The following is a 27,271-nucleotide window of genomic DNA, read 5'->3' as shown; positions in this document are numbered from 1 at the left end:
ACTGGTAAATACCTTTTCTTTCCTTGTCTCTTCAAGCGTTCTTACATATTCATCTTTTAGGTTTTCTAATTCAACCTGGTACCTACAAAGATGACAGTACACACTACTGAAAACTCACTACTTTATTAACTCTTTAATAGATATTTCTACTACCAGCTTGATTTTCCAAATGTATTTTCCAGATGACAGGGGTTTTACACTCAGAAGCCAAGCTACTACTTTTGTGCTTTTTATTACATTGCTGCTCTGAGCTAGGATTTAATTTAAAAAGAGACTTTCTAAAAAGAATTTGAATACCACCATTCTGGAATAGATTCAGATTCTGCAAAAGCTTGTTAGGGAGTCCTATGAAAATATCTGTAGAGGTTCAGGTATTTTACTTCATAAATCATTTTTACTTGACCATTTTTTTTTACACTAAAATTTCTAAGGAAGAACTCAGGGAGTAAAACCACACTAATCACAGCCTTAATACAATTTCAGATAGATGAATTTTATTGCTTGTAGTTCCAAAGAACCCAGACATTTATTTAGAAAGATTGGAACACTGCTAAGACCCTTGCAAAATATAAAAATATAAAAATAACTCCAATGAGTAGTCTCCAAACTATTTTGTAGTTACAGTTTCCTTTAAAAAACCTGACTAAAGTAATGAATCCTTTCCCTAGAAAATGCAAATACATATAGAAGACGCCACACAATTTCACGAGCCTATGTTAAAGTTCAATGAATCCCAAAACCATCCCGCTATAATATCCTATTACTAAACACTGTAACATCTCTTTTTAAAATGCTTTAAGATGTCACAAAACTACCAAGAATAACACTCAAAAAACATGCTCACCTATTATTTTCATCCTCAAGTTTCCTTAGCTTATTTTTCTCTGATTCTAACTGGGCCTGAAATCTACTGTTTTCCTGTCTTAAGAGTGAATTCTGTGACTCCATGGAGGACATTTGAATTTTGTTGGCAAGGAGTTCTTCTGTAGCTGCACGTTCTCTTTCAACTGCTGCTGCCAACAAAGTCTGGGATTCACCTGATCGTAGGATAAAAAAGAAAAATCACATATACCCAAAAGGCCAAGATATCAAGTATATTCTGACTTCAAATAGTTAATAATTCAAGTAGCCACACTGAACTCTGGAACTGCTTATTGCCTAAGGCAGGATTGCCTACATAGACAAAAGAACAAATCTTAACTTATATCTGCTTTATTATTTTCTTCCTAAAATATTTTAATTTGAATGTGGAGACACATATTAAAAGGATAATGGATCGACAAATGGTGCTGGAGCAATTGATATCCACAGGAAAAAAAAAAAAATCAAACTAAATTTATACCATATATGAAAATTAACTCAAAATGGATCATAAACTTAAGTGCAAAACAAAACTATAAAATTTTTAGAAAAAAAAAACAAAACAAAACATAGAAATCTTCAGGATCTAGGAACAGGCAAAGAGTACTTAGGTTTGACACCAAAGCAAAGCCATAAAAAGAAAAACTGATAAATTGGACTTCTTCAAAATTTTAAACTTTTGCTTTTGTGAGCAGGATAAAAAGACAAGCTACAGACTTGGAGGGAAAAAATGCAAACCATATTATCCGGTGTCTAGAATATATAAAGAAATCTCAAAACTTATCAGTGAAAATAAAGAGAATCCAATTAGAAAATGAGCAAAAGACATGAAAAGGTGGGGCACCCGGGTGGCTCAGTTAAGCATCTGCCTTCGGCTCAGGGATCAAGCCTGAGTTGGCCTCCCGACTCAGTGAGCCTGCTTCTCCCCTCCCTCTGCCCCTCCTCCCTGCTGGTGCTCTCTCTCTCTCTCAAATAAATAAATAAAATCTTTAAAAAAAAGAAGACATGAAAAGGTATTTCACTGAAGAGGATATACAAACAGAAAATAAGCACATGAAATGATGTGCAACATTAGTCATTAGGGAAATACAAATGAAAATCACAGTAAGATATCACTACATGTCTGTCTGATTGACTAAAAGAAAAAATAGACACAACACAAAATGCTGGCAAGGATGTAGAGAAACTAGATTACTGTCATACCTATAGCCACTTCGGAAAAACAGTTTGGCGTTTTCCTAAAAAAACTCAACATACAACTACCCACACAACCGAGCAACTGCACACTTAGACATTTAGCCAGAGAAATGAAAACATGTTTACACTAAAACCTGTACAAGAATGTTCACAGCAGTTTTATCTGTATGGAAAAAATCTAGAATGAGCCCATATATCATTCATCAGGTAGATGGTTAAAGAAAATGTGGTATGCACATACCATGGAAACACACTCAGCTTAATGAAAAGACTAAATCACTGATACACACAATAACTTAGATGAACCTCCAGGGAATTATGCTGCGAGAGAAAAAGCGAATCCCAAATTGTCACACAGTATATGATTCTATTTATATAACATTTGAAATTCCATAATTTTAGATGGAGGACAGATTAGTGGTTGCCAAGATTTAGGACACAAAAGGAGGGCCACAAGGGTGACAAATTGAGGTTCCAAAAGGACAACATAAAGGATCTTTGTGGTGTTGGAACCGTTAAACATCTTGAGTGGGTACATGAACCTACACAAAGGATAAAATTGTGCAGAACTTAATACAGACAGACACACACACACACGTTAAGTACCTGTAAAACTGGGGAAATCTGAAAAAAACTAATACATTGTATCAGTGTCAATACCCTGGGTCATGATATATTATAATTTTGCAGTGTTAACATTTGAGGATATTGGGTAAAGCATGCAAGGGACCACCTGTATTATTTCTTATAACTGCATGTAAATCTACAATTATCTCAATAAAAAATTTCAGTTAAAAAAAAATTACTGGATACAACTCTGAGATTTATTTTTTCCCCACCAAAGTAGACCTAATACTATCTCTATTTTTTTACTTTATATTGTTACATAATGTATTTACACTCCTATTAAAAGCATTATTTGGTATGTGTGTCCCATGGCTCTGCTTATATTCGAGCACAATACCACATATCACTGAGAGGATATAAAGTCCAGTTTAAAAACCACAAGAAAAACAGCTTCTAGTTTTCATTTACTGCTAAAAAATTCATTTCAGAAGCTGTCATTTTCAGATGTCTCATTTTCATAGCAAATGGGTCTTAATAACAAATGACAGACCTAAAATTTATACCTATAAATTAAATAATATATAAAGGTTCATCTAGTTCAGTGATTTTTTAAGCAGATGAATCTTTTTCCAGACATAATCTCATATGGAATTCAAAAAATAACACAAGATCAAAAAGGACGCACTACTTTCATTAAAGCAGCCTGGGATATATCAAGCACCTTAATTATAGAGCTGCCCTCTCACCACGACAGCTAGTCCTAAGACATCTAAGGGATCCACTGAATACTGTTTGAAAACCACTAATCTAGTCTACCCCTCATGATTTATAGGGACACCCATTCAGGCCTGCTTTTATCACTGCTTTTATCATGGTGTCTCTCAAGTTACAGTTAGTTTTAGGCATAGAAAGGACACATGAATTTTTCATGAATTAGCCAGCTTCTGGGATATCTAATAGATGTGTGTGTATATGTGTGTGTGTGTGTATGTGTATATATATATAAAGATATATATATATGTATATATGTGTGTGTGTGCGCTACTTATCTGTGCTTGCATAAACATCTTGGAATAATTATTTTCTTAATAACAGCACATAGAGACAACCTGAAGCATTTCTATACAGAAGAATCTTAAGACTCCACAGAATCTGTCTGGTAGAGTTTGATCAGGATCCTTCTTAGACCTATCTCTGGCTCCTGGAATTCTACCAAGGACTAGAATCATATCTGATCTCTATCTCCTATATTATTGCAGACAAGCTAGAAAGGGGTCAAATGTAGCAAAAGACAAGGAAAAAAATGAGTGCAGTGGTCTGTAAATATGGAAGGATGACATGGAAGTATATGGGACAGTATCGGACACACTGTAAGGGAAAACAAATGGTTTGAGTCAATTAGGATATTAGAAAATAAAAGTAAAAAAGGAGAAGAGGTAAAACTCTACAAGTTAGACATAAAGTATAACTATCAAATCAAGTGAATTTCAATTTCATACCATTATTCTAATTCTATAAATAAGAGGAAAGGGCTTTTGCATTGAGCTTAAGAACTAAAGCAGTTACCAAGTCTATCAGAAAGATTCTTCTCTAACTTCTCCCACGATGATGTCTGGGACCCTAGAGTTGCTTGCAAATTTTCTATCTGTCGAAGCAATGGTCTTGTTGTTGATGAAACACTCTGACTCAACTCTTGGTTTCGATTCTCTGCTTCCTGGAGTCTCTGAATCATGAAATTCTTAAGTCACTACCATTAATGGCAATGAAAACTCTAAAAATACTAGCAAACAAACTTTATGAAAGATTTCTGGAAAATATTATTTCACCAAGATAAAATTATTTGTTTTTAATTACATTATTTTCTAATTATTCAATCCTTAAGTTAGAGTTAGAATGCATCAGTATCTAAATAACTACTTCTTTACAAAGCTTTTCTAATATAAAGATAGCTTTTGATTACCTTAAGGTAAAAAAAAGACTGTAATTTAAACCTCCCAGCAGTTGCCTCATCATCCAAATATTTCTAAGTATTTACAAAAACAGAAAGATCAATCTGAGTTGCATTTTCTCTCCATTTTCCCATGCATGTTCACTGACTAAAAATTAACTGAGTAGTGGTATAAAAACTGGCACTGATTATCTGCCCCACAGTAATCAAAGACTGATACTAATAAACTAGCTGTAACGAATGAAAAAAACAATACTGACACAAAATAAATCTATTATGATAAAATTATTTTCTATTAAACAAAATTAAGGCTTCTTATGTTCATTTTTAAAGTGTCCACTCTGGTTTTATTCATATAAGCCACAAAAATATAGCAAATGATAAAGTATGGTAGTAATCCTCTCAATTCCATGAACATTATCTCCACTAAATGACTTTTTTATTTCTAGGAAAACATATCTTTGATTTGTGTTTAGGAAAACTGTGACAGTACCTGTTGGAGTTCACCGATCTCATGGCGTAAATAATCCTCTTTTCTGGCAGCTGCTTGTTCTGCACGTTGCAGTGCCAGCCTAAGGTCCCCAACCTGTATGAGGGGAACCAATACACTATCACAAACAACATCAAAACATTACTTACAACTTCCTAACTACATACTGTATTATGCTGACTTACTGTTTATGTATATTATTTACACTATCCAGTGAGCTTTTACATATTATAACATATCCCATTCATCAAGCAATTCTAAACTGTATGTATACTTGATAAATATATATACTTAGAAAAGCACTGTTAGCGCCCCCCCCAAAAAAAGGCATATAAACAGGCACAGCCATTGCCATACAATATAGAAGGAGCGACAATGCATCTATAAATGTTTGCAACGTAAGGCAGAATGTGATAGGTATAAAAGCTAGCTGCTATATTCACACACAGCTGCAAATGTAAATGCTATAGTCTTTTTGTAAAACATTATGGCAACATGTTTAAATAATCATAAAACTTTTCACCCTCTTTCACCTGGTCATCCTAGTATTGAGAATTTACTCAGTAGAAGCAGATCTAAACATACAAAGATACTCCCAATACTGTTAGCAAAAAAAGACAAAACTAATATTCTAAATATCCATCAGTAGTAATCTATTTTTGCAAATCTTTATACAACACGAATATGCTCATTAAAAATTATGATGAATGTGGGGCACCTGGGTGGCTCAGTCAGTTGAACGTCTCACTCTTGATTTCAGCTCTGGGTTGTGATCTCAGGGTTGGGAGATCAGCCCGTGTTGGGCACTCAGCAGGGGGTCTGCTTCTCTCCCTCTCCCTCCGCCCCTCCCTCACTTGTGTGTGCATGCTCTCCTTCTCTCATAAAATAAATAAATCTTTAAAAATAATTATGATGGATGTAAAGAATATGTAAAAATTTATAATTTAATCTTAAATGAGAAAACTATAACATATATGATACCAATTATTTAAAAATACATACACAGAGATGAGGACAAGAAGTTAATACCCAAAATTGACATTATTTATAAAAGGTGATGATTTTTCTCTTTTAAAGATTTTATTTATTTGAGAGAGAGAGAACAAGAGACAGCGTGCACAAGTGGGGAGGGGCAGAAGGAGAGGGAGAAAAAATCCCAAAGAGACTCGGCACAGAGCGCAAAGCCTTATGTGGGGCTTGATCCCACAACCACGAGATCATGACCTAAGGCGAAGCCAAGAGTTGGATGCTTAACCCACTGAGCCACCCAGGTGCCCCTAAAAGGTGATGATTTATAAACGGTAGCCCCATATGCTCTGTCTCCCACTCCCCTAATTTTTATTATTATTCTAGCGTATTTTTAAATTGAAAATATTAAGATTTTATCCAACCCAGTGGTCAGAAACACAAGGGGTACATGGACATGGTGTGTTTTATAATGACAAAATACTGGAAACAACCCAAATATCCATCAGTAAGAAATGACTGAATTAACAATGGTATAATAACAATATAACAACAGTATAAATAGTAACAGTGAAGTATTACAAACTGTAAAAAGAAATTCTGTAAAAAGCTCTAAGTTCTATTATGGAATGAATGATCACCAGAATATTTAAAGAAGGTGAACTGTAAGATGGTATAATACTAAATTATATTTAAGTAAGAACGATGGGCGCCTGGGTGGCTCAGTTGGTTAAGTAAGAACGATGAAGGAGATACAAATAAAAATGGGTATAAATGGGGCGCCTGGGTGGCTCAGTCATTAAGCATCTGCCTTCAGCTCAAGTCATGATCCCAGGGTCCTGGGATCGAGCCCCGCATCGGGCTCCCTGCTTGGCGGGAAGCCTGCTTCTTCCTCTCCTACTCCCCCTGCTTGTGTTCCCTCTCTTGCTCTCTCTCTGTCAAATAAATAAATAAAATCTTTAAAAAAAAAAAATGGGTATAAATGTATCTGTATATATATGTGCAGAGGTATATAAGTAAGTGTATAGATTTATATATTTTCTTGCATTTACAAATAGAAACACTGAAAAAATAAACCAAACACTAATAAAATGGTTACTTACAGGCAAAGAAAGGGGATGGGGATGAGCTAAGTTGGAAGCAAATGTTGTCTTAATATATTGTTATGTACCTCTCACTTTGGAACCATGTCAATGTTTTACATATTTGTGTAAAATTAAATCAAATCTGCACTGGGGTAAATGAGGAAAGAATAGTCTTTTCAACAAATGGTACTGGGACAGCTGGATATCCATGTGCAAAAAACCTAAATGTGAGAGTTAAAACTATAAAATTCTTAGAAGGAAAACAGATGAAAACCTGCAAGACCTTGGATTAAGCAATGGGGTCTTAAACATGACACCCAAAGCATAGGCAGCAAAAGAAAAAATAAATAAGTTGGACTTCATCAGAATTAAAAAACTTGTACATCAAAGGCCATCGTCAAGAAAATGAAAGACAACCTAAAAAATGAGAAAAAATATTTGCAAATCCTACATCTGATGAGGACCTAATGTGCAGAATACATAAAGAACTCTCACAACTGAACAGTTTTTAAAAAGCCCAATTTAAAAATGGACAAAGGATTTGAGTATTCGAATAAATTTCTCCAAGGAAATTGCAATAAGATATATACAGCCAGGGGCGCCTGGGTGGCTCAGTCAGTTAAGTGTCCAACTCTTGATTTCTGCTCAGGTCATGACCTCAGAGTCATGGGGTCAAGCCCCACATTGGGCTCGAGCCCCACACTGGGCTCTTTGCTCAGTGGGGAGTCTGCTGGAGATTCTCCCCCTCTCCCAACACACCGCCTCAAATAAATAAATCTTAAAAAAAAAATACATATGGCCAATAAGCACATAAAAAGATGCTCAACATCATTAGTCATTAAGGAAATGTAAACAAGGACACCACAATCAGATACCACTTCACACCCACTAAAAGGGCTATAATGAAAAAAAAAAGACATAACAAAAAAATACTGGCAAGACGCAGACTGTCATATATTGCTGATGGGAATGTAAAATGGTGCAATTGCTATGGGAAAGTTTGGCAGGTCCTCAAAAAATTACATATAGGGTTACCGTACTGATCTGAGAGTATATATACATATCTAGAAGAACTTAAACATTCACACAAAAACTTGCAAATGAATGTGTATAGCAGCATTAATCATAATAATCAAAAAGTGAAAATAACCCCAAATATCAATCAACTGATGATTTTATAAGAAAAAGCCTGACAAATTTCAGTTTTCCTCCTCTATCTGAACTACATGGACTCCCACAGATGTTATGAATAAGCTCAGGACTTATATGGATTCTCCTAAAATTATAAGCAATGTTTAGTATTTATCTGCATATGTGCAGTAACACAGTCTTTGCCTTTCATAGTATTATTAAATAAGTCTGAAAGTCACAAAAAATAAGCAATACAGTACAATGTAAGCATCACTTTAACAAAGTTCAAAAAAACACGATTAAGATTGGCACAATCAAGTACTCTTGGAAAAGTGTCCAATAAGATTAGAAAGGAAATTTAACACACGTACCAATATATAAAGTTTGATTCAAATAACTAATGTAATCTTTAATTTGCAAAAGCATAAAGTTTTTAAAGACTAATGTAACTCATTATCTATTGCTTACTTGAATTGCTAATGTTTCTTGCTGCTGACGGGCTTCTTCTTGGGCCTTCTCTAGTGCTGCAGAAAGCTCTTCTTTAGCTTTCATTTCACGACTTAGAGCAGCTTCCTGTGCTTCACTATCCTTTGCAGCATTGGCTTTGTGGAGATCAGTAAGTTCTCTTAAAAAATTAGATGGATAATTTCTATTTAAAATAGTTAATTACATGGCCAAGTTAGTAAAGTTTGCATGTAGATTTCCATAAGAGTTACACAATGAGGGAGAGTTCACCACATAATAAACATTGACTACGGTAACAACTCTTGTGAACTTGCTTTGACCAGTTACAAGTTCATATATAGCTAAGTTTATAAATATTGTTAGTGATTAGATAACAGAAAAAGTATTTTTTCAATATCCCATTCTGATAATTTTAAATGGGTTGCATATTTGTTCATTTTCTTACTTGTATGCACTATCCAGAGCAGCCTGAATACTTCGGTTCTTTTCTTCAAGTTCATCCATATCTACCTGAAGTCGGCCAAGATCCTTCTCTTGGCGTTCCACCACAGAATTTAGTTTTTTAATGCTTTCTCTATGCTGTTTCTCAACTTCTTCTTTGCCATCAAGGACCTATATTATAAAAACAGACAAAAGTATTTTTCAATAAATAACACCATGGTAAATAACTGTATTCCAGGAATCTTAAATGTTACAATAATGAAGAAAAATCTTAACACTCATTTATTAAATTGCTTGATAAATTCTTCCCACATGAAATACCCTGATAAATTATTCTAAATGTCTTATAAACCACAGCCAATTGTTCATATAGGAAGTAATAACAATATATATATCTAGAGAATGGTTAATATTCACCTGTTTTAAATGTTGCAAATCTTCTTCTAGGTCTTTAACTTTTTTGTTCAGCTTTGCAATAATATTTTCATTTTCTTTGTCTTTAGCTCTTAATTTCTTAATAATGTTAGAATTATGCAGCTGCTGTTTTGAAAGTTTTTCTCCTGGCAATGGCAAAAATAAATAAATAAATAAATAAATAAATAAATAAATAAATAAATAAATAAATAAATAAATTCAAACAATGATTCCTTAAGAATCTGGATTGAATGTTTTATCTAACCAGTGACATAAAATGATAGAATATTTTTAAAATCACAAAACTGTAACCACGAATGTTAAACTGATTTGGACAAAAACCATCAATGAATGCTAAAATTACTAGGTGGAAGGATAGTAGACAATAGGATATTTACACCTTAAAAAAATCATTCCCACATATTACTTATGGCTTATGAAGAGAAAAATGTGCTTTTACAATGGAGAAATCTGGCTGTCACCACCTTAACGAAACATTGTTTTGACATCACCAATTGTGGTATATTATGCATTTACTGATATAAGGGAGAGGTGGGTACACAGTATCAGCAATGATATTTCTCACTAGAAATTTTATCTGAATCTAATCATGAAGAAACGGATAAACTCCTGAACATGGGGAATATGTAGGACAATTGGCCTGGACTCTACAAAGTCTTCAATGTCATTAAGAGAGAGCTATCCTAGATCGGTAGAAGACTAAAAGGACATAATGGTCAAATGCAATATACAAACTTTGACTAGATCTTGGGGCAGGACAAATGACCAGGTATAAAAGTCATTTTTAGAGACCATGGAGATAAATAATGAAATATATGCTGGAGTACACTTCTGAATTAATACTGATTTTCTTAGGTATGATTATGATGTTGTGTTTGTGAAGCAAAGTGTACTTGCTATTGGGAGATGGAGACTTAGGAATTTAGGAGTGGACTACAGATTCACTGCAATATCTATCAAAATTCCAATGACATATTTCACAAAAATTTTAAGAAATCCTAAAATTCATGCGGAACCACAGAAGACCTCAAACAGCCAAAGCAATCCTTAGCAAGAACAAAACTGAAAGTATCACATTTTCTAATTTTAAAACATGTTATAAAGCTATAGTAATCCAAACAGTATGGTACCGGCATAAAAACATACAGACCAGTGGAACAAAATAGAGAGCTTAGAAAATCCACACAAAATTTAGAAATAAATTTACAGCCAACTAATCTTCAACAAAGATGCCAAGAACACATAATGGGGAAAGAACAGTCTCATCAATAAATAGTGATGGGAAAACTGGACAATCATATGCAGAATGAAACTGGACCCTATCACACACCAAATACAAAAGTCAACTCAAAATAGACTTAAGACTTAACATACCTGAAACTGTAAAATTACTAGGAGAAAACACAGGGAAAAAACCTTCTGACACTGGTGGTGGCAATGATTTTTTGGGGTATGATCCCAAAAGCATAAGCTACAAAAGCAAAAATAGACAACTGGGATTGCATCAAACTAAAAAAATACTGCACAGCAAAGCAAACAATCAATAGACTGAAGAAATAAGTCTACAGAATGGAGAAAAATATTTGCAAGCCATACTTCTGATAGGGGATTAATATCCAAAATATACAAAGAACCCATACAACTCAACAGCAAAAAACAAATAAGCCAATTAAGAAATGGGCAAAAAACATGAACAGACTTCTCAAAAGAAGACATGTGAAGTGAATGGCCACCAGGTATATGAAAAGGTGCGCAACATCACTAATCATTAGGGAAATGCAAATTAAAACTACACCTCACACCTATTAGGATACCTATTATCAACAAGACAAATCATAAGACCTGGCAAGGATGTGGAGAAAAAGGAACCTTGGTATACTACTGGCAAGAATATAAATTGGTACAGACACTTTGGAAAACAACTTGGAAATTACTCAAAAAATTAAAAATAGAACTACTATATGATGCAACAACCCCACTTCTAGATATATATCCAAAGGAAATAAAATCAGTATCTCAGAGATATGTGCACTCCGCAGCATTATTCACAATACCAAGTTACGGAAACAACCTAAGTGTCCATCAATGGATAAAGAAAGACAATGTGTTGTGCACAGAAATACAAAGAATTATAAGAGAATACTATGAAGATTACATATGCCAACAAACTGGACAACCTAGAAAAAAAAAATTCCTAGAAACATAAAATCTCCCAAAACAATCAGAAAGAACAAGCAAATTTGAACAGGCCAATTGCTAGTAACAAAACTGAATTGGTAATCAAAAGACTCCTCTCAAAAGACCAGGAGGTCTTCACAGGTAAGTTGTACCGTTTAAAGAAGAATTAATATCTATTCTTCAAATTTATTCTATGAGGCCAGCATTATCCTGATACCAAAACCAAAGCCACACAACACAAAACTAAACCTATAAGCCAATATCCCTGATGAACATAGATGTAAAAATCCTCAACAAAATATTAGCAAACTGAATTTAACAATACATTAAAAGGATCATACCATATGATTTCACTTATATGCAGAATCTAAAACAAAACAAAAAAAACCTAAACAAACAAGCAAACAGGAAACACTCAAAAAGAGAAAAAAACATGGTGGTTGCCAAAGGGGAAGTCGGGGTGGAGGACTGAAATAGGTGAAAGGGATTAAGAGGTACAAACTTTTAGTTATAAAATAAGTCAGAGAAATAAAAATTACAGTATAGTGAATATAGTCAATAATATCGTAGTAATGTTACATAGTGACAGATGGTGATTGTATTTATGGTGAGCACTGAGTAATGTACAGAATTGTTGAATCACTATGTTGTACACCTGAAACTAATATAACATTGTATGTAATTATACTTGAATAAAAGTATATACAAATGTGTAACTTGTTTTGGTATCTAAAATTATAAGTATTTTCCCAATTCATTAAATATTCTAAAAAATAAAAAAGCGGCATGTGTGTATATAAAGTAATATTATTTAGCCTTGAAAAAGAAGAAAACCCTGCCATTTGTGATAATGTGGATGAAACTGGAGGCTGAAATAAGCCAGACCCAGATACTGCATGATCTTACTTATATGTGGAATATAAAAAAGTTTAACTCGGGCACCTGGGTGGCTCAGTTGGTTAAGCGACTGCCTTCAGCTCAGGTCATGATCCTGGAGTCCCTGGATCGAGTCCCGCATCGGGCTCCCTGCTCGGCAGGGAGTCTGCTTCTCCCTCTGACCCTCCCCCTCTCATGCTCTCTCTATCTCATTCTAATAAATAAATAAAATCTTTAAAAAAAAAAAAAAGTTTAACTCACAAAAGCAGAGAGTAGAATGCTCGTTACCAGGGATGGGGGAAATGTGGAGATACTGGTCAAAGGGTACTAAGTTTCAGTTATGCAGGTGAATAAATTCTGCAGATCTAATGTACAGAATGGTGACTACAGTTAATACTACTATATTATACACTTGAAATTTGCTAAGAGAATTGATCTTGGGTGTTCTCATCACATAAAAAGATGTTAACTACATGAGGTGATTGATATATTAATTAGTTGACTGTGGTAATCATTTCACAATGTATATGTGTATCAAAAAATATATACAATTTTTATTACTCAGTTATACCTCAATAAAGCTGGAAAAAAAGAATTTAGGAGTGGAATGCTATTTCTGTCACCTACATTCAAATGGTTTGGCAAAAGGGAAGTGCGTGTGTGCAAAAAGATATGAAGCAGGTGTGCCTAGATGTTAATAACTGATGAAGCGAGGTAATAAAGTAATCAGCTATTCATTGTAGTGTACTTTCAGCTGTTAGTCTTTCAGATTTTCAGCTGTGAATTTAAAAATATTTCTGGGGGAGAGGCACGTGGGTGGCTCAGTCAGTTAACCATCTGCCTTTGGCTCTGGTCATGATCTCAGGGTCCTGGAATGGAGCCCCGCATCACGCCCCACATGGGGCTTCCCGCTCAGTGGGGGAGTCTGCGTCTCTCTCCTTCTTCTCCCCGCCCCCACTTGTGTGCCCTCTCTCTAATAAATCAATAAAATCTTTTAAAAAAATACTTCTGGGGGATACAGAGCAGTAAGTAAATAATCCCATATGAAATCATTCTATTTTCAGTATAAAGAAGTTCATTAAGCAAAAGAGAACATCAACCCACCTCCTACCTAAATTAATAAATACCAAAATAGTGACACTTGATATAAATATTTTAAATATTTTTTTTAATTATGAAACCATGCACACAGTCTTCTCCTCAGTTTCTAGTGTTGTAACACAGGCAGTTCATGACCTCAACATGTCTTGAGATAATGATTATGTGTTTTATCAATTCTCCCTTCATTCTTCTATTGCAGTGTTTAGACTGTGCTTTATAATTATCTGTGTACTTATATTTCCCTCTCATTAAACTGTAAGTTCCTAAAAGACAGGGAGTGTGTCATATGTATTACTGTATCAAACATAATATCTGACACACTTAACTGTTAAATATTAGCTGAATAAATGAAAAAGAAAGATTGGGTAAAACTAACTTTTTCAAATACAGTGATTATTTCCAATTCTTTTCAAACACTTACTCTGGAAATTCTCTTTAGTTCAATGATTTGAAATGCTCATCCCACCACTATTTGTAATATTAACATTTTAGAAATAAATGTACAACATTAGGAAAACAGTAAAATAAATTACGGTATATATAGCCATATAATGGACTTTAATACAGCCATTAATAATGCTAGCAAAGCATTTAATAGCATAGGGAAATGTAAAAGAATTACGAAAATGTAAAAGATTACAGATTAAATACATGACCTTAATTATGCTTAACAATGTATTAAAAACATTAAAAAAGAACTATAAGAAATTGATAGTTCCTTATAAAACCGATTATGATTCTTTTTTTCTTCCTACACCTCCTAAAACTTAAAAAATTTCTGCAAGTAGTGTTATTCTTAGAACTAGAAAAACCTTAATTAAGAGGAAAAGAAAAATTCATTTAATCACCTTTTCCAAAACTACCTTCTCTCCTTATGTATAAAGAAATTAATCCAGTGTCTATTTATAATTTATCTCATGAAGGATATTTAATTTCTATAATCTTGCTAATTTTAAGTCTTTTTCATAGAGGGCTAAATAACTGAAAAATTAAAACAAGAATATAATGAAAAGTTCACTATCAGTCGACCAAACCATATGATGATACCACATAGTACCCACGCTAGAGATTCAGATACTATATAAATTCCAGGATTATAACCTTCAAATATCTTGGGTTACATGACAGGCTCTAAAACCTGTTAAAAAGCTTTTTTATGAAAGCACAAACATTTATTTTTCAGCAAGTTATTTTTTTTTTACCTCCCTAGAAACAAAAGGCTACATACATGCATCTCTGCCTCTATACATATTGCTCCCCATTCTTCCATAAATTGTCACCTACCATTTCTGAGGTTTAAGCACAAATCTTTCTTGCTTCCAATTATTTTTTATTGGGAAGTAGCAGCTAATCATGTGGCAAGCATTTCTCCTGTTATGGTATTTTTCATAGTTAACTAAATACTTTACGCACCTTCTTCCATTAACCCTCGGATCTGCTCTTCTTTCTCTTTCAAAAGGTCTGAAGTCTCACTACTATTTAATCTAGTAGCAAGTTCTTCCTTTATACTTTTAATTTCCTAATAAAAAAAAAAGGAATGTGAATACCATAAAGAATTACTTTCACTCTCAGCATATTTTTCGATTTTTTCCATATTCAAAGAAGTCATCAATAATGAAATTCTCGATAAAGTTCTGTAAGTTTTATTCTGTTAAATTGAGTTTATTACCTCAGTTAACTATGTAAACAGCTTTGAAACAACATAGAAAACCTGAATTCAGATATAAACAGGTTTTAATATGGAAATGCAAATGAGAATAAGTTAACTTTCAATACCTTTCTTGAGTATCTCTATACACATATTTTCAGGTTAAACATTATATTTAGAATAACATATGTCTCCATTTTTCACTGTATTTCTTTTCCTCATCTAAAACTTGCACTTGCTAGTGCATTGTAAAATGAGGGAAAACATAATTATATAAGGTTCAATTTACTTTAATAAAGCAGAAATTCAGCAAGAACATGTCAAGACAGTTTATCTCTTAAAACCACAAATGGAGATGTGAAAAGTGTTCTATGATTTAAAATTAGGTTTTAACCAATGACCTGAAACCAAACAACAGCTAAAAACAACTAGCATTAGGTATTAAACCATGCTTTGTATCTATTATCATTTTATCCTCACAACAATCCTATGAAGGAGGTCCTTTATTCAACTACACAAATAAGAAAACTAAGACACAGCAAGACTGAATAAAGTTTGAAGGTCAGAGAGCTATTAAGTGGTAGAGTTTAATTTGAAACCAGGTTTATGAGTCCACAAAGCCCATGCTCTGTACCATCCACAACACAGCTGTGCATTTTCCAGCTGTTTCCTTGATTCATCCATCAAGGCCCAATAAGACTATCCTGCCTTCCATGAAACTTTCCTCAATTCCCCTGGTCAGAATTCATCCTCTGTGATACCATTCCAAACGCTTATTCATCTTTATCTGTAACTTATTTTATTCTGCCTAGTACTACATAGGTGTTGACATTATCTGTTTTCCATCATTAGATAAGCAAACTCTTTACTTAAGGTAATTCAATTCACCTTGAATTTCCTACAGATCCTAAGTAGGGGGTTTATATATATCAGTACACAAAAAATCTGTTAAAACTTAGAGCCCAAGCTTTTCCCACCTATAGTCAATGGTTTGGGTCTATTTTAGATCTACAATTCAAAGTACATTACAGGAAACAAGCATTACTTAAAATCTAATTTTTTTTTTTTAATTAGTTGACATTTTTTTTTCTTTTTTTTTTTTTTTAAATCTAATTTCTCAATTAGACTGGTCTAGATGGAATACTATAGGGACAAGAAGAGATAAGTTGGTTACGTAGTCTCAGGTTTTTGTCAGTATCTGAAATGAGCTAGCTAATTAAAGCAACCTAAGCAGAAGGAAGTCTATGACTTATTTCTCTTCTGTAAGAGTATACAAAGAAAAAAATATAAATATTAACACTGGTCAAGAAGAAGGAAAGCAACTTAACTGAGAAGGGCAAATGATGAGAAAAGTTATTACTAACAGTTGGGATAGAAGAAATAATTACTAACCTTAGCTGGTTACCAACTTCTGAAATAGCCAACTGCTACAAATTTTAAGAATTAGAACAATGGTTCCCAACCAAGAGTGACTATGCTCTCAAGAGGACATTTGGCAAAGTCTGCCAACATTTTCAATTATCTTAACTCATGGAAGGGGGTGATGGACGTGCACTGGGAGAGGAGGAGGTGAGGGTGACACTGGTGTCTTGTAGGTACAGGCCTGGATGCTGGTAAACACCCTACAATGCACAGAAAAGTCTCATACAACATAAAATTATCCAGCCCAAAATGTGAATAGTGCTGAGGAGAAATCCTATATTAGAATAAATCAATATTATGCCTCACAAGAGTCACTAACCCTTACAATTTTTTTATTTTAAAATTACTTTGACTTGAAGAAGAACATATATGTTTGAAATAGTTAGACAGTAACAAATGAGAGTAAGGATATATTTTTTTAATTTACACAGTGCCTTTTAGATTTAATTGTTATTTATTTTAATGAAATTATCATTTATAAAAATTATTCTAATGATCCTAGCTATGTATCTTGCAAGGACTTATAGATAAATTATACAAATACTAGCTTAAGATTCTTCTAGTATCAAAAATCTGTAAGTCTGAAGATACTAAAAAATCTACAATTTAAGTGTTAATATACTATATGGTATCCTTTAATCTTACTTCTTTTTTTCCATACCAAAATATTATGAATGCATCCCTCAAAAATCCATGTCTGTATAGAATTTAATTAATATTATTTTTAACTTTCATTACCTTTTTAGCAGCATCTCTCTCTTTGCAGGCTAGCTGAACTTTCTTTTCTGCTTCTGCAATTCTTTGAGTAAATTCATCTTTCAAAGAAGAAATGCTGCTGCTTTCTTCTTTCACTCTAAACATTTCACTAAATTAAAAAACAACAGAGACAGAGATACTTGTTTACATATTCCTAAGGTAACAAGATGAGTGCAGTTTGCAAAAGGAAAATAACATTGTCTTCAACATATACCTTACTAAAACAGTTTAGTTTTAGGCCTGTTAACTTTTAAGAGAAAAATTACCTGCTTAATTTATTTTAAAGCACCTAAATGAAAACCCATTAGAAAATGAAAATGTCAGGGCGCCCGGGTGGCTCAGTCGTTAAGCGTCTGCCTTCGGCTCAGATCATGATCCCAGGGTCCTGGGATCGAGCCCCACATCGGGCTCCCTGCTCTGCGGGAAGCCTGCTTCTCCTTCTCCCACTCTCCCTGCTTGTGTTCCCTCTCTCGCTGTCTCTCTCTCTGTCAAATAAATAAATAAAATCTTAAAAAAAAAAAAAGAAAGAAAATGAAAATGTCACCAATATTTGATGTGTAAAAGTAAGATAATGGTAAACAAAATTTTTCATTTTTCAATCTATTTTACTAATCACCTCCTTAAAGCAAACAAATATTCAGTGTCTTTTTAAATATCATAGTTTTCTTTAAATACACATTTTAAATCTCTTATACTGAAAGGGAAAATGGTTTTTTGGGTTTTTTTTGCAAAATACCTCTCTTCAATGCCAAAGGTAATATGGTAAAGATAATTTAAGGAGAAAAGAAATCTCTACAGTGAGAATTGAAAAACTATTCCATCTTCTTTCTTTCTTTCTTTTTTTAAGATTTTATTTATTTATTTGTCAGAGAGAAGGAGAGAGAACAAGCAAGAATAGCAGCAGGCAGGGGGAGAAACAGCCTCCCGGGTGAGCAAGAAGCCCGATGTGGGACTTGATCCCAGGACCCTGGAATCATGATCTGAGCCAAGGCAGACACTTAACTGACTGAGCCACCCGGATGTCCCACTATTCCACTTTCAATAATTATACACAAGTTAAATTTCAAACATTTTAGTTTAAAAAACATTCTTAAATAATAACCAAGTATTTGGGCTTCTACAAAACATACAAAATTATTCACATTTGTAAAATACTTACTCTTTCAGATTATCATAGGCTTCTTCTAGAAGTGCTTTTTCTTTACTAAGAGATAATAACTGAGCCTCCCTTTTATCCAGTTTCTCATTCAGAAATTCAAGTCTCTGAATAAGGAGAATACACAAAAGTCATGCATTTAACCTTAAAAAACCATTTCTACATGCAGTTGATGAGTTGTAAAGGTAAACTAATCACTCTAATAAATAAAACAGCATTATCTCATGAAAGGAATTTAAAACAATACCGAGAACACAGTGAATTCAGAACAACAAGAACTCATACATAGCCGGTAGGAGTATAAATTAGTAAACCACTTTGGAAAACAATTAGACAACATCTAGTTGAAGATCTACACACCCTTTAACGTAGAAAATTCTTTTAGATATACTTTAGAGGAGAAAACTCTTGCATACATATACAAGAATATTTACAAGTTTGTTAAAGCAAGACAAGAAGAGATAAGTTGGTTACGTAGGGCTTTAAAGCCTCTAGTAGTATTCTGTATCTTAGCTGGGTAGCAAATATACAAGTGTCTGTTATTCGATTTTATTCTTTAATTCAAATATGTAATGTGTAACTTTTTTAGTATGATACTTTGCATTTAAAAAATAAAAGCAATTTTAGAAAATCTATAGGCATGTAACTTTAAAATCTCCAGAATATATCAGTATAAAGCTAAACAAAAAGGAATGGTTAGAATATCTTACTCCTTAGGTCTTGCTGAAGTAATGATAAACTTGTCTATGAGGGGAGGAATGATGCTTTTACGCACTAAAAAAAAAAGTCTTACCTGATTGAGGTCTAGGTTAATTTAGAAATCACTTACCTTCTGAAAGTAGCTCAAAAATATCTTACTGATACTAAATAGTGTTGGTTTCAGGAATTCAAACTGCTATTAGAGCTAGCGCATGGCATTTCGTTTGTGAATAATATTAAACCTAGGTAACAGAATCTGGCACTTTTTTTTACATTAAATAATTCAATACATGGCACTTACAGGACATTTCTTCAAGACATCCTATATCTCAGAGGAGTCTATTAAAGATGCCAAATCCAACTCAATTTCTATATCTAAAAATCATAGGAAAAACCAAAACTGTGACTTAATGTTAAAGAATTTACACCACTTTCCTTTTATATGTATTAGGTAGAAGCAATTTGTCATTCCTAAGCAATACCATTGTTCCTTTGACATTTCCCATTCTTATTCATGTAAGATAGCTATCAGGGAAACATCAAAATAACATAAAAGAGAAAACAAGTAATTAACAACAACAGAAACACATCAATAATTAATTAAAGACTACATTTTTCATTTAAGATCTGCTACAAATAATGTGAACAGGCGAAAATTTTTTGATGTAAAAAAAAACCATGTATTTAAATTCATTTCAGCACCTTTACCTACAAAGGATTTGAAGATATATGTTACCTTAAGACAATCCTTTGCAAAATGACTAATTAATGAGCACAGCATACAAGAATTGTAAGGTGAAAGGACTCAACAGTAATGGCGCAAGATGGAAACTTTTTTGTTTAGTTATACTGAAATATCCATTTATGTTATCATAGTTGTCTCAGAGAAATTTCAAATAATTTAGCATCAATAAATCAATTTTAAAATCCTTAATGCCACACTTAAATGTCAAAATGCCTGTCTTTTTTAATCAGTACTAATCATTAAACAATACTGAATGCTAAAAATAAACAATGAAAAGAAAATAAACAAGGATTTAATCTCTGGAAAGCATATTCCCAAATCCCCTTCTGGTTTCTAGAGTTACCTTGCAAACATCTTCCTTCTCAGAATGTGCTTCTGGCTTACTTTCAGCAGCTTCGCACTGCTCAGCCACCTTGTCTAAGGCAGTATGTCCTTCATTTATTGGTGTAACAGAAACCAAAATATCAGGCTGTTCACAATTAACAGGTGTTGCACTTCGTCCACTTTCTTCCAGTTCTGTTTCCTCTGTGGGTACAATTAATGTTTCATTCACTTCTTCAGACTTTCCTTCAACAGATTCATTTATTTTAGTTTTTGAAGTTGAAGGATTAACTATAATAGGTACTAAAGCATATCCCTTGCCTGACAGTTCATCATCTGAATTGATTTCACTTACACTACGGCTATCCAATGACTGTACACTAAATGAGTCTATTCTTTCAAAAGCATCAGAAGAGCAGCAACTCTCGGTGAGTTTTTGGAAATCATCTAAACGATTATATTCAGGACAAGCAGATGCTGAGAGAAGCTGGAAAGATGTCTGCATCAAGTGAAGACTTGATTTGGAATCTGTAGTCTCTTGTCTCGAACTTGCTGAGCTCTCACTTATTACACTTTCATGATCTAAAACTTCAATGTCACTGGTGGTAGAAGTACCGGACGAGAAGGTACTAACAGGAGGAGAAGGTGTATTACTCTGTCGGTCTTCATGTTTTTGTTCCTTAGGTTCCAAAGCCATGTCCTTTGTGTCTGCCGTAGATATATTAGATATGTTTTCTCTAGTTGTTTTCACATTAATTACACTTTCAGACACTTTCAAACGCACAGTTGACACCTTCGTATCAGGTTCTTTATTAACAGTTTCTTCATGCTTGCCCTCAGTTTTAGGTGACAGAGTATCTACAGCGAGAGTTTCCCCTGGTACACATGGAGTAGAGTCTTCTACTTTTGACTCAGTTGTTTCAGGTGTTCTTGACAGTCCAGTGTGCAAGGATTCCTGTAAAGCGCTTTTCACTTCTTCTTCTGGTCGTTGTGATTTAGCTGGTGGTTTTGATACCACTGGACTCTTCTGAATGGTCTGGACATCCGTTGGAGAGAGAAAGGCACTGAAGAAATTTTCAGATTCATCTACCACAGTTCTCCGAACTGGCTTTGTAATTGCTTTAGGAGAGGCTACTGGCTGACTCTGAGGTTCAGTGTTTGACTTTAACCCCCAGGTTGAAGAATCCCATCCTCCACTGACAGGGGTACTTATTCCTTTGACCAAAAAAAATAAATAAATAATAATAATAAATAATATATATATTATTAAAAGAGAAGAGAATAAGTTATATGTATTTTACATTAATATTACAATCATTATATATAAGTCAATATAAAGTTTTAAAAAAGGAAACTTATGGACTATAACCTGTAATTTGGACCTGTTAAGATCCTGCTTACTGTATAATTAATTAGTTCATTGTTGAACTTTGGGCCTTAAAGAGGAAAACTGGTATGGATCTGCCCTAAAGGAACCAGGAGTAAAGACCAGAGACCAAAATGGGCCTGGCCTACCAGAAGCAAGTATGTTATTCCATTAAACAACAAATTAAGAGAGTACCAGTATATGTTATATAACTCATGCTAAGTCTAAGACACACGTGATGCATCTCACAACAACAGGCAGTATCCTCACTTACAGGTCATGCATGAGTAATCACAGCAAACTGACCCTACCTTCAATTCAGTTAGTTTCATATTAATTTTATTCTTCTAATATCAGTAATAAAACATGGTTATGAGTTGGACAGAGGGTAACACTCAAAAACTAAACCCAACATACTGATGACAAATGTTCTTTTCCAAAGATCAAAGTAAACTGATGGGAACAGTACCTTCCAGAAAACAAATTCATTTTTTATCTACTTAATGACAAGCTCATTCTCCAAGTGTCACTCTCCAAACCCACTCTATGAGAAAGTTTTGTTCCCTTCCTAAATTCCAAATTTAGGAGGAATTTAGAAGGTCTCATGAATTTCAGGGGCAGCGGGCTGGCTCAGTCAGTGGAGCATGTACCTTAGTCTCAGGGTTGGGGATTCGAGCCCCACACTGGGTGTAAAGATTACTTATAAATAAAATCTAAAAGGGGTGCCTTGGTGGCTCAGTCGGTTAAGCTTCCAACTCTTGATCTCACGGGCCTGAGTTCCAGCCCCACATTGGGCTCCATGCCCAGCGTGGAGCCTATTTTAAAAAAATAATAAATAATAAAATAAAACCTAAAAAAAAAAATCATACGACTTTCAAAGATGTGCATTTTTTTAAGAAGTATATATATATATATATATTTATAAATAGATGGTAGTTCACACTAGGCCTTTTTAAAAACACTAAGAAGAAAATAACTATCTTCTGGGTAAAAAAAGATAATTCAGTCACAGAAATACATGCTACTAAAAATCCCAATGATAAACAAAAAATGACATATTTACTAAAATATTTAAAGCATTTCTTCTAAAAAAACCTTCTTTTTCTAAATTCAAAAGTGGCTGAGCAGAATTATCACAAATTCTGCACAATTAGAGGATGGTGGGGAGAGAACAAACACTGAAAAGCTCCTAAACACTATTATGTCCTAAATTAAAGTCTATCCTATAATATGACTTCAGAAGTTTGTAGGAAACTTCAATTTGGGGACACAGTTTTATACCCATTGGTTCAGTATATGAAAACAATGAAAAAAAGGAGAAAACCAGAAGTAAAGATGCAAATGAGCAAGCAAGCTTAAGTGTGCTAATTAGTTTAAGTTAGTAGGTCATCTTGAAGAATGACAGAAGTTAAATTTGCCTCTTGAAGAATGTTTTATACAAATTCCGGGGGGGGTCATCTGATATCCAGTGGTCATCTTTGAGTAAGGCAATGTAAAACATAGGTGATCAATAAATATTCAACAGCATTTCACTAAATCTGAATCTATTCTGGATAACCTATTTTGAAAAATGAATCATATAGACTGATATGGGAAACAAAGGCAAAAGAAAAATTATTAAATTTCCTTACTACTTGCAGCCCATTGACAAGTCCTTGAAATAGGCAGAGTGACATTCCTTTAGGAACTCAGTTGCCTCAATGTTAATACTTTGCTAAGGACAAAAGGAAATCTTAGCCCGACCCCGCAGGATCCTGTAAGTCTACTTTAACATATAAAAATTCCTTTGGAAACCTCCCTTATCTCTATCCCCAAGATACATGTTGGCAATCATCCTTCCAAGGATATGATCCACCGATCTACATCGAAGAGTTTCATGACTGAGTTTTTACTCAACAGTAATAAATGACTTTTTCCTAACAATAGCTAGCCCCACTTGAAAGTATAAAAAACGTATAAAATGGGCACTCCTCATGACCCCAGTGCAGCTCCATGGGTCCTGTCCCCATGCTTGAATAAAACCACCAAGAATTCTTTCTTGGCCGTGGGCTTTGAACCCTCACATCTTTCCTACATCATAGAAGATTCAAGCCCCAGATTTCATAAAATGAGTATCCTTTTAAGTTTATATTCTGTCTCTTCTAAAGTTTAGTGATTCAAAATGTGGGGTATCTGTGAAAAAAGAAGTTGAGCTACTCCAACAAGGTCATATAGCATCTTGTATAAGGTAGTAAGATCATGACATACAGACATAGGCCAAAAATATCTGAAAATGAGGTACCTCCAACTTAGGTCCTGACTTTTCAAAGATTTAAAATTAAAAACAAATCGGAAAAATTTAGTCAACACTTATTCTTTTTTCACAGAGGTTCAGAGGCCCCACCCCCACCCCAATGCAAATTTTTACCCCTCACACCAAAAACGCTGAACTGTTCCTTAGACTTAAAGCCAAAGCAAATGAAGATCCCTGAAAGATTCAGCTTAAGAAATCTGACAAAGGGAGCCAAAGGCAGCTCTTTGGAAATACAATGTGATGAAACCCAAAACTCCTGCGCCGGCTTCCACGGGTGATACCTCCACCATATTCTGCCCCTCACCTGCTGTGTAGCCTAGAGGAAGTTAGTTACAGCCTTTCTCGGCCACACGGACTCTAACGAACCTAACTGGAGGAGCTGTCTGGAAGATGAGAAAGCCACAAAAAAGCACATTCCGCGCTCCCAAGCACGGAGTGCTCATTAAGTGTTAGGGACTGTTCCTCCCGTCCCCGTCAATGGACTTCAGACGCTGTCTCCCAAAAAGTGTCCGGAGCCCGCAGCAATTCCAGTTTCTGCATGCTCGCGCTCCGAGCTACGACTAGGGAGGGCGGGGCCAAAACCCGACAAATCGCGACCGGGTTTTCCGAGGCCGGCAAGACCCGCACCCGGGCTACGGGCCCAGAGGACCCCGGGGCTGGGATTTCCTAGGAAAACCGCGAAAACCCACTTAGAGAAACGTGGACGGGCTGGGGAGACACAACTTGCTCAGAACTCTGTCAGCGGGTAAGGATCCCTGTCTACACCTCTTCACCTGTTTGCCTCCGCGAGCACAGGGACCCCCGGGACCCCGCTCCTCTCTCCCTTACCCGGCTCTCCGTACGGAATGGTCTCGGCCCAGGCGCTCGGCTCTTCTTCCTGGATATCCAGGACCCTGTCGATGGACTTCTGGGCCTGGGACAGGGCCTGCTTCGCGAAGCTGGAGAGCTGGGAGGCGTTGAACCAACTCATCTCCCCTCCTGAGCCGGCGGCCGCGGCGACAGCACCAAGCGGGAAGACCGAGGGCCAGGCCGACCGGCCTCAGGCCCGGGGAAGGGTGCACCGGAGCGGCCTCGCCCCCTTCCTCGCTCGGCGGGCCCTGTCAGCGGCTGGCCATGCCCCCGACGGTCTCCCCCGAGCCCGGGATGTTACCCTCAGCCCTGACCGCACAGCTGAGCCCAAAGGCGCGGACTGCGCATGAGCTGGCTTCTTCCACGTACACAACCACCAAACCCGGGAGCCCAGAGTTCCGTCAATAGACGGAAGAACCGGAGGAACGTTGACGTCACATCCGGGGCCCGAAGCGTGTCGTTAGTTACGAAGAACGCGGAACTGTTGCTGTGGATGCTGATTCCAGGCACAGCGCGCAAATTCCTGGCCGCCAGAGAAGCTCTGTGGCTACGAGCAGAGGTAGAGTCGTCTGGGTAGGAAAGCTAGTTCTCACGTGAGTTCCTTCCTAGAAGATCGCTCACGTACTAAAAGCTAGCGCCTAGCCAGCAAGAATTGCAGAGGAAGTTTGGCTCTCGCCTAGTAGCAGCTTGCCTCAAATATTTGATCAGTCCTGTGTTAACGTGGCCTTACGGTGGAACCCTGGGTTTGGGTTTGCCTAAGGAGACTGCACGCTGTGTAAAAGGCCTGATCCAGTCCTCCTGATGACGTAGGTAAAAAGGCGTCTTCTGCAAGCTGTTGCAGAAGGTTCGAACGTGGGTACGGAAGGCACAACCTCTTCACAATGCAGGGCCACTCTTGGCCCCAGTCAAAACAAACCTGAGAAACACTAAAACTATGAATCTATTAATGTGTGTTGTGCACATTATTTGAAATACGACTTTTTCTGCGTTCACTCTTCAAACATTTCGCTATTTGAAAAAAATTGCTGGCCTTCCTAATCTGGTCAGTAGCTATGGGATTTGGACTCCATAACTTAAACGCAAAATTCTGTCAACATTTAAAATCGGATTCCATACAAAAATGCAGATTTCCAGATGATTTTGAAATATATGGATACCAACATGGAACAGTTAGCTGAGGTCGTTGCCCCTTTGGACAAATAATTTTCACTCCAATTTGCCACAAACCCCACTAATCTTATTAAACCTCTTACTATACTTCCCTGCTGTATTTGCATTCCCTGCCTGTCCCCTATATTTGAGTACTTTACCTAAATGTAAGCAACTATGCCATAAAATAATTATTTTTCTTTAAAACAAAATCAGATTTAAATTCTACCCTTGAGAAGTTATATAACCTTCCAATAATTTCATCTAACCAGTAAAAATTTGCATGTTGATACTCTTAATATTTAGTAATCTACACAAGTAGTAGATTACCCATGAAGTATTAAGCTGTTTACAGCTTAAATAAGTAGACTGCGGAGGAGGTTGGGGCAGATTGGGCTTGGAACCCCTGTTCCAAGATTTCTAATTGTACAGTTTCGGGTAAATGATGCAAACTTTTTTGTTTTTAAGATTTATTTGTTTTAGAGAGAGAGAGCAGGGGGAGGGGCAGAAGGAGAAGAGAGAGAGAATCCTCAAGCAGACTCCCCACTGAGCACGGAACCAGACACGGGGCTCAATCCCAGAACCCCGAGTTCATGAACTGAGCCGAAATCGAGAATTTGGTCCCTCAACCGACTGGACCACCCCAGCGCCCCTGATTAAACTTTCTAAAACCTTTTAACTCTCAGATGGAGATATTATCACCTTGAGAATTATTAGAGCACCTGTATAAAGGAGGTGCTAAATGTTAGTTGCTTCATATTAAAAAATTTAAACTGAATCTGTAACTTTAAATAAAGCATATCTATGTATCTCATATGACTTTATAATGAAACAAATTATTTGTCAGTTTGGAGCTAGAAAGAATAATAAATAAAAATTTAACCCAGTGACATGTAATCACAAGGTTTTTGAGTAGAAAATTGCCATCTAAGTAAAAAACTGAAATACATAATGCATGTTCCCACACTGAGATACTAAAACTAATTTTTCAAAACTTACACTAAAATTTTCTTTTAAGGCTTATTTTTTTAGTGGGAAAAAGGCATTTTAAGAGACTTTAATAAGATTCCACTTCATTACATTATTATGTTTGGAGCAAATTAAATCAGGAGATATTTATTGTGGT

General features: G+C 35.4%; 1 protein-coding gene across 2 annotated transcripts in view; it reads right to left on the bottom strand.

The window, feature by feature from the left end:
- The window catches only part of TMF1 (TATA element modulatory factor 1), a 32,134-nt gene extending 6,173 nt beyond the window's left edge, over positions 1 to 25,961 (bottom strand). Inside the window, exons 1-12 of one of the 2 annotated variants that reach the window (XM_064593799.1) lie at positions 24,976 to 25,961; positions 20,511 to 21,703; positions 18,727 to 18,830; positions 17,550 to 17,676; positions 15,155 to 15,260; positions 9,569 to 9,711; positions 9,156 to 9,322; positions 8,714 to 8,894; positions 5,067 to 5,159; positions 4,192 to 4,348; positions 845 to 1,037; positions 13 to 82 (exon numbers count right to left, since the gene is read on the bottom strand). In XM_064593799.1, the coding sequence (XP_064449869.1) occupies positions 13 to 82; positions 845 to 1,037; positions 4,192 to 4,348; positions 5,067 to 5,159; positions 8,714 to 8,894; positions 9,156 to 9,322; positions 9,569 to 9,711; positions 15,155 to 15,260; positions 17,550 to 17,676; positions 18,727 to 18,830; positions 20,511 to 21,703; positions 24,976 to 25,117 (2,676 nt within the window). In that variant the 5' untranslated portion in view covers positions 25,118 to 25,961. The remainder of the gene's footprint in view (positions 1 to 12; positions 83 to 844; positions 1,038 to 4,191; positions 4,349 to 5,066; positions 5,160 to 8,713; positions 8,895 to 9,155; positions 9,323 to 9,568; positions 9,712 to 15,154; positions 15,261 to 17,549; positions 17,677 to 18,726; positions 18,831 to 20,510; positions 21,704 to 24,975) is intronic. The other variant, XM_045861993.3, reaches the window with a different exon arrangement.
- Positions 25,962 to 27,271: the final 1,310 nt, after the last annotated feature.

This window comes from Mirounga angustirostris, unplaced genomic scaffold, assembly GCF_029215605.1.
Source record: "Mirounga angustirostris isolate CCGP_5_RB_7025 unplaced genomic scaffold, mMirAng1.0.hap1 SCAF_1, whole genome shotgun sequence".
In the NCBI taxonomy this organism is placed as follows: Eukaryota; Metazoa; Chordata; class Mammalia; order Carnivora; family Phocidae; genus Mirounga; species Mirounga angustirostris.
This window is presented reverse-complemented; position numbering and strand designations above follow the sequence as displayed.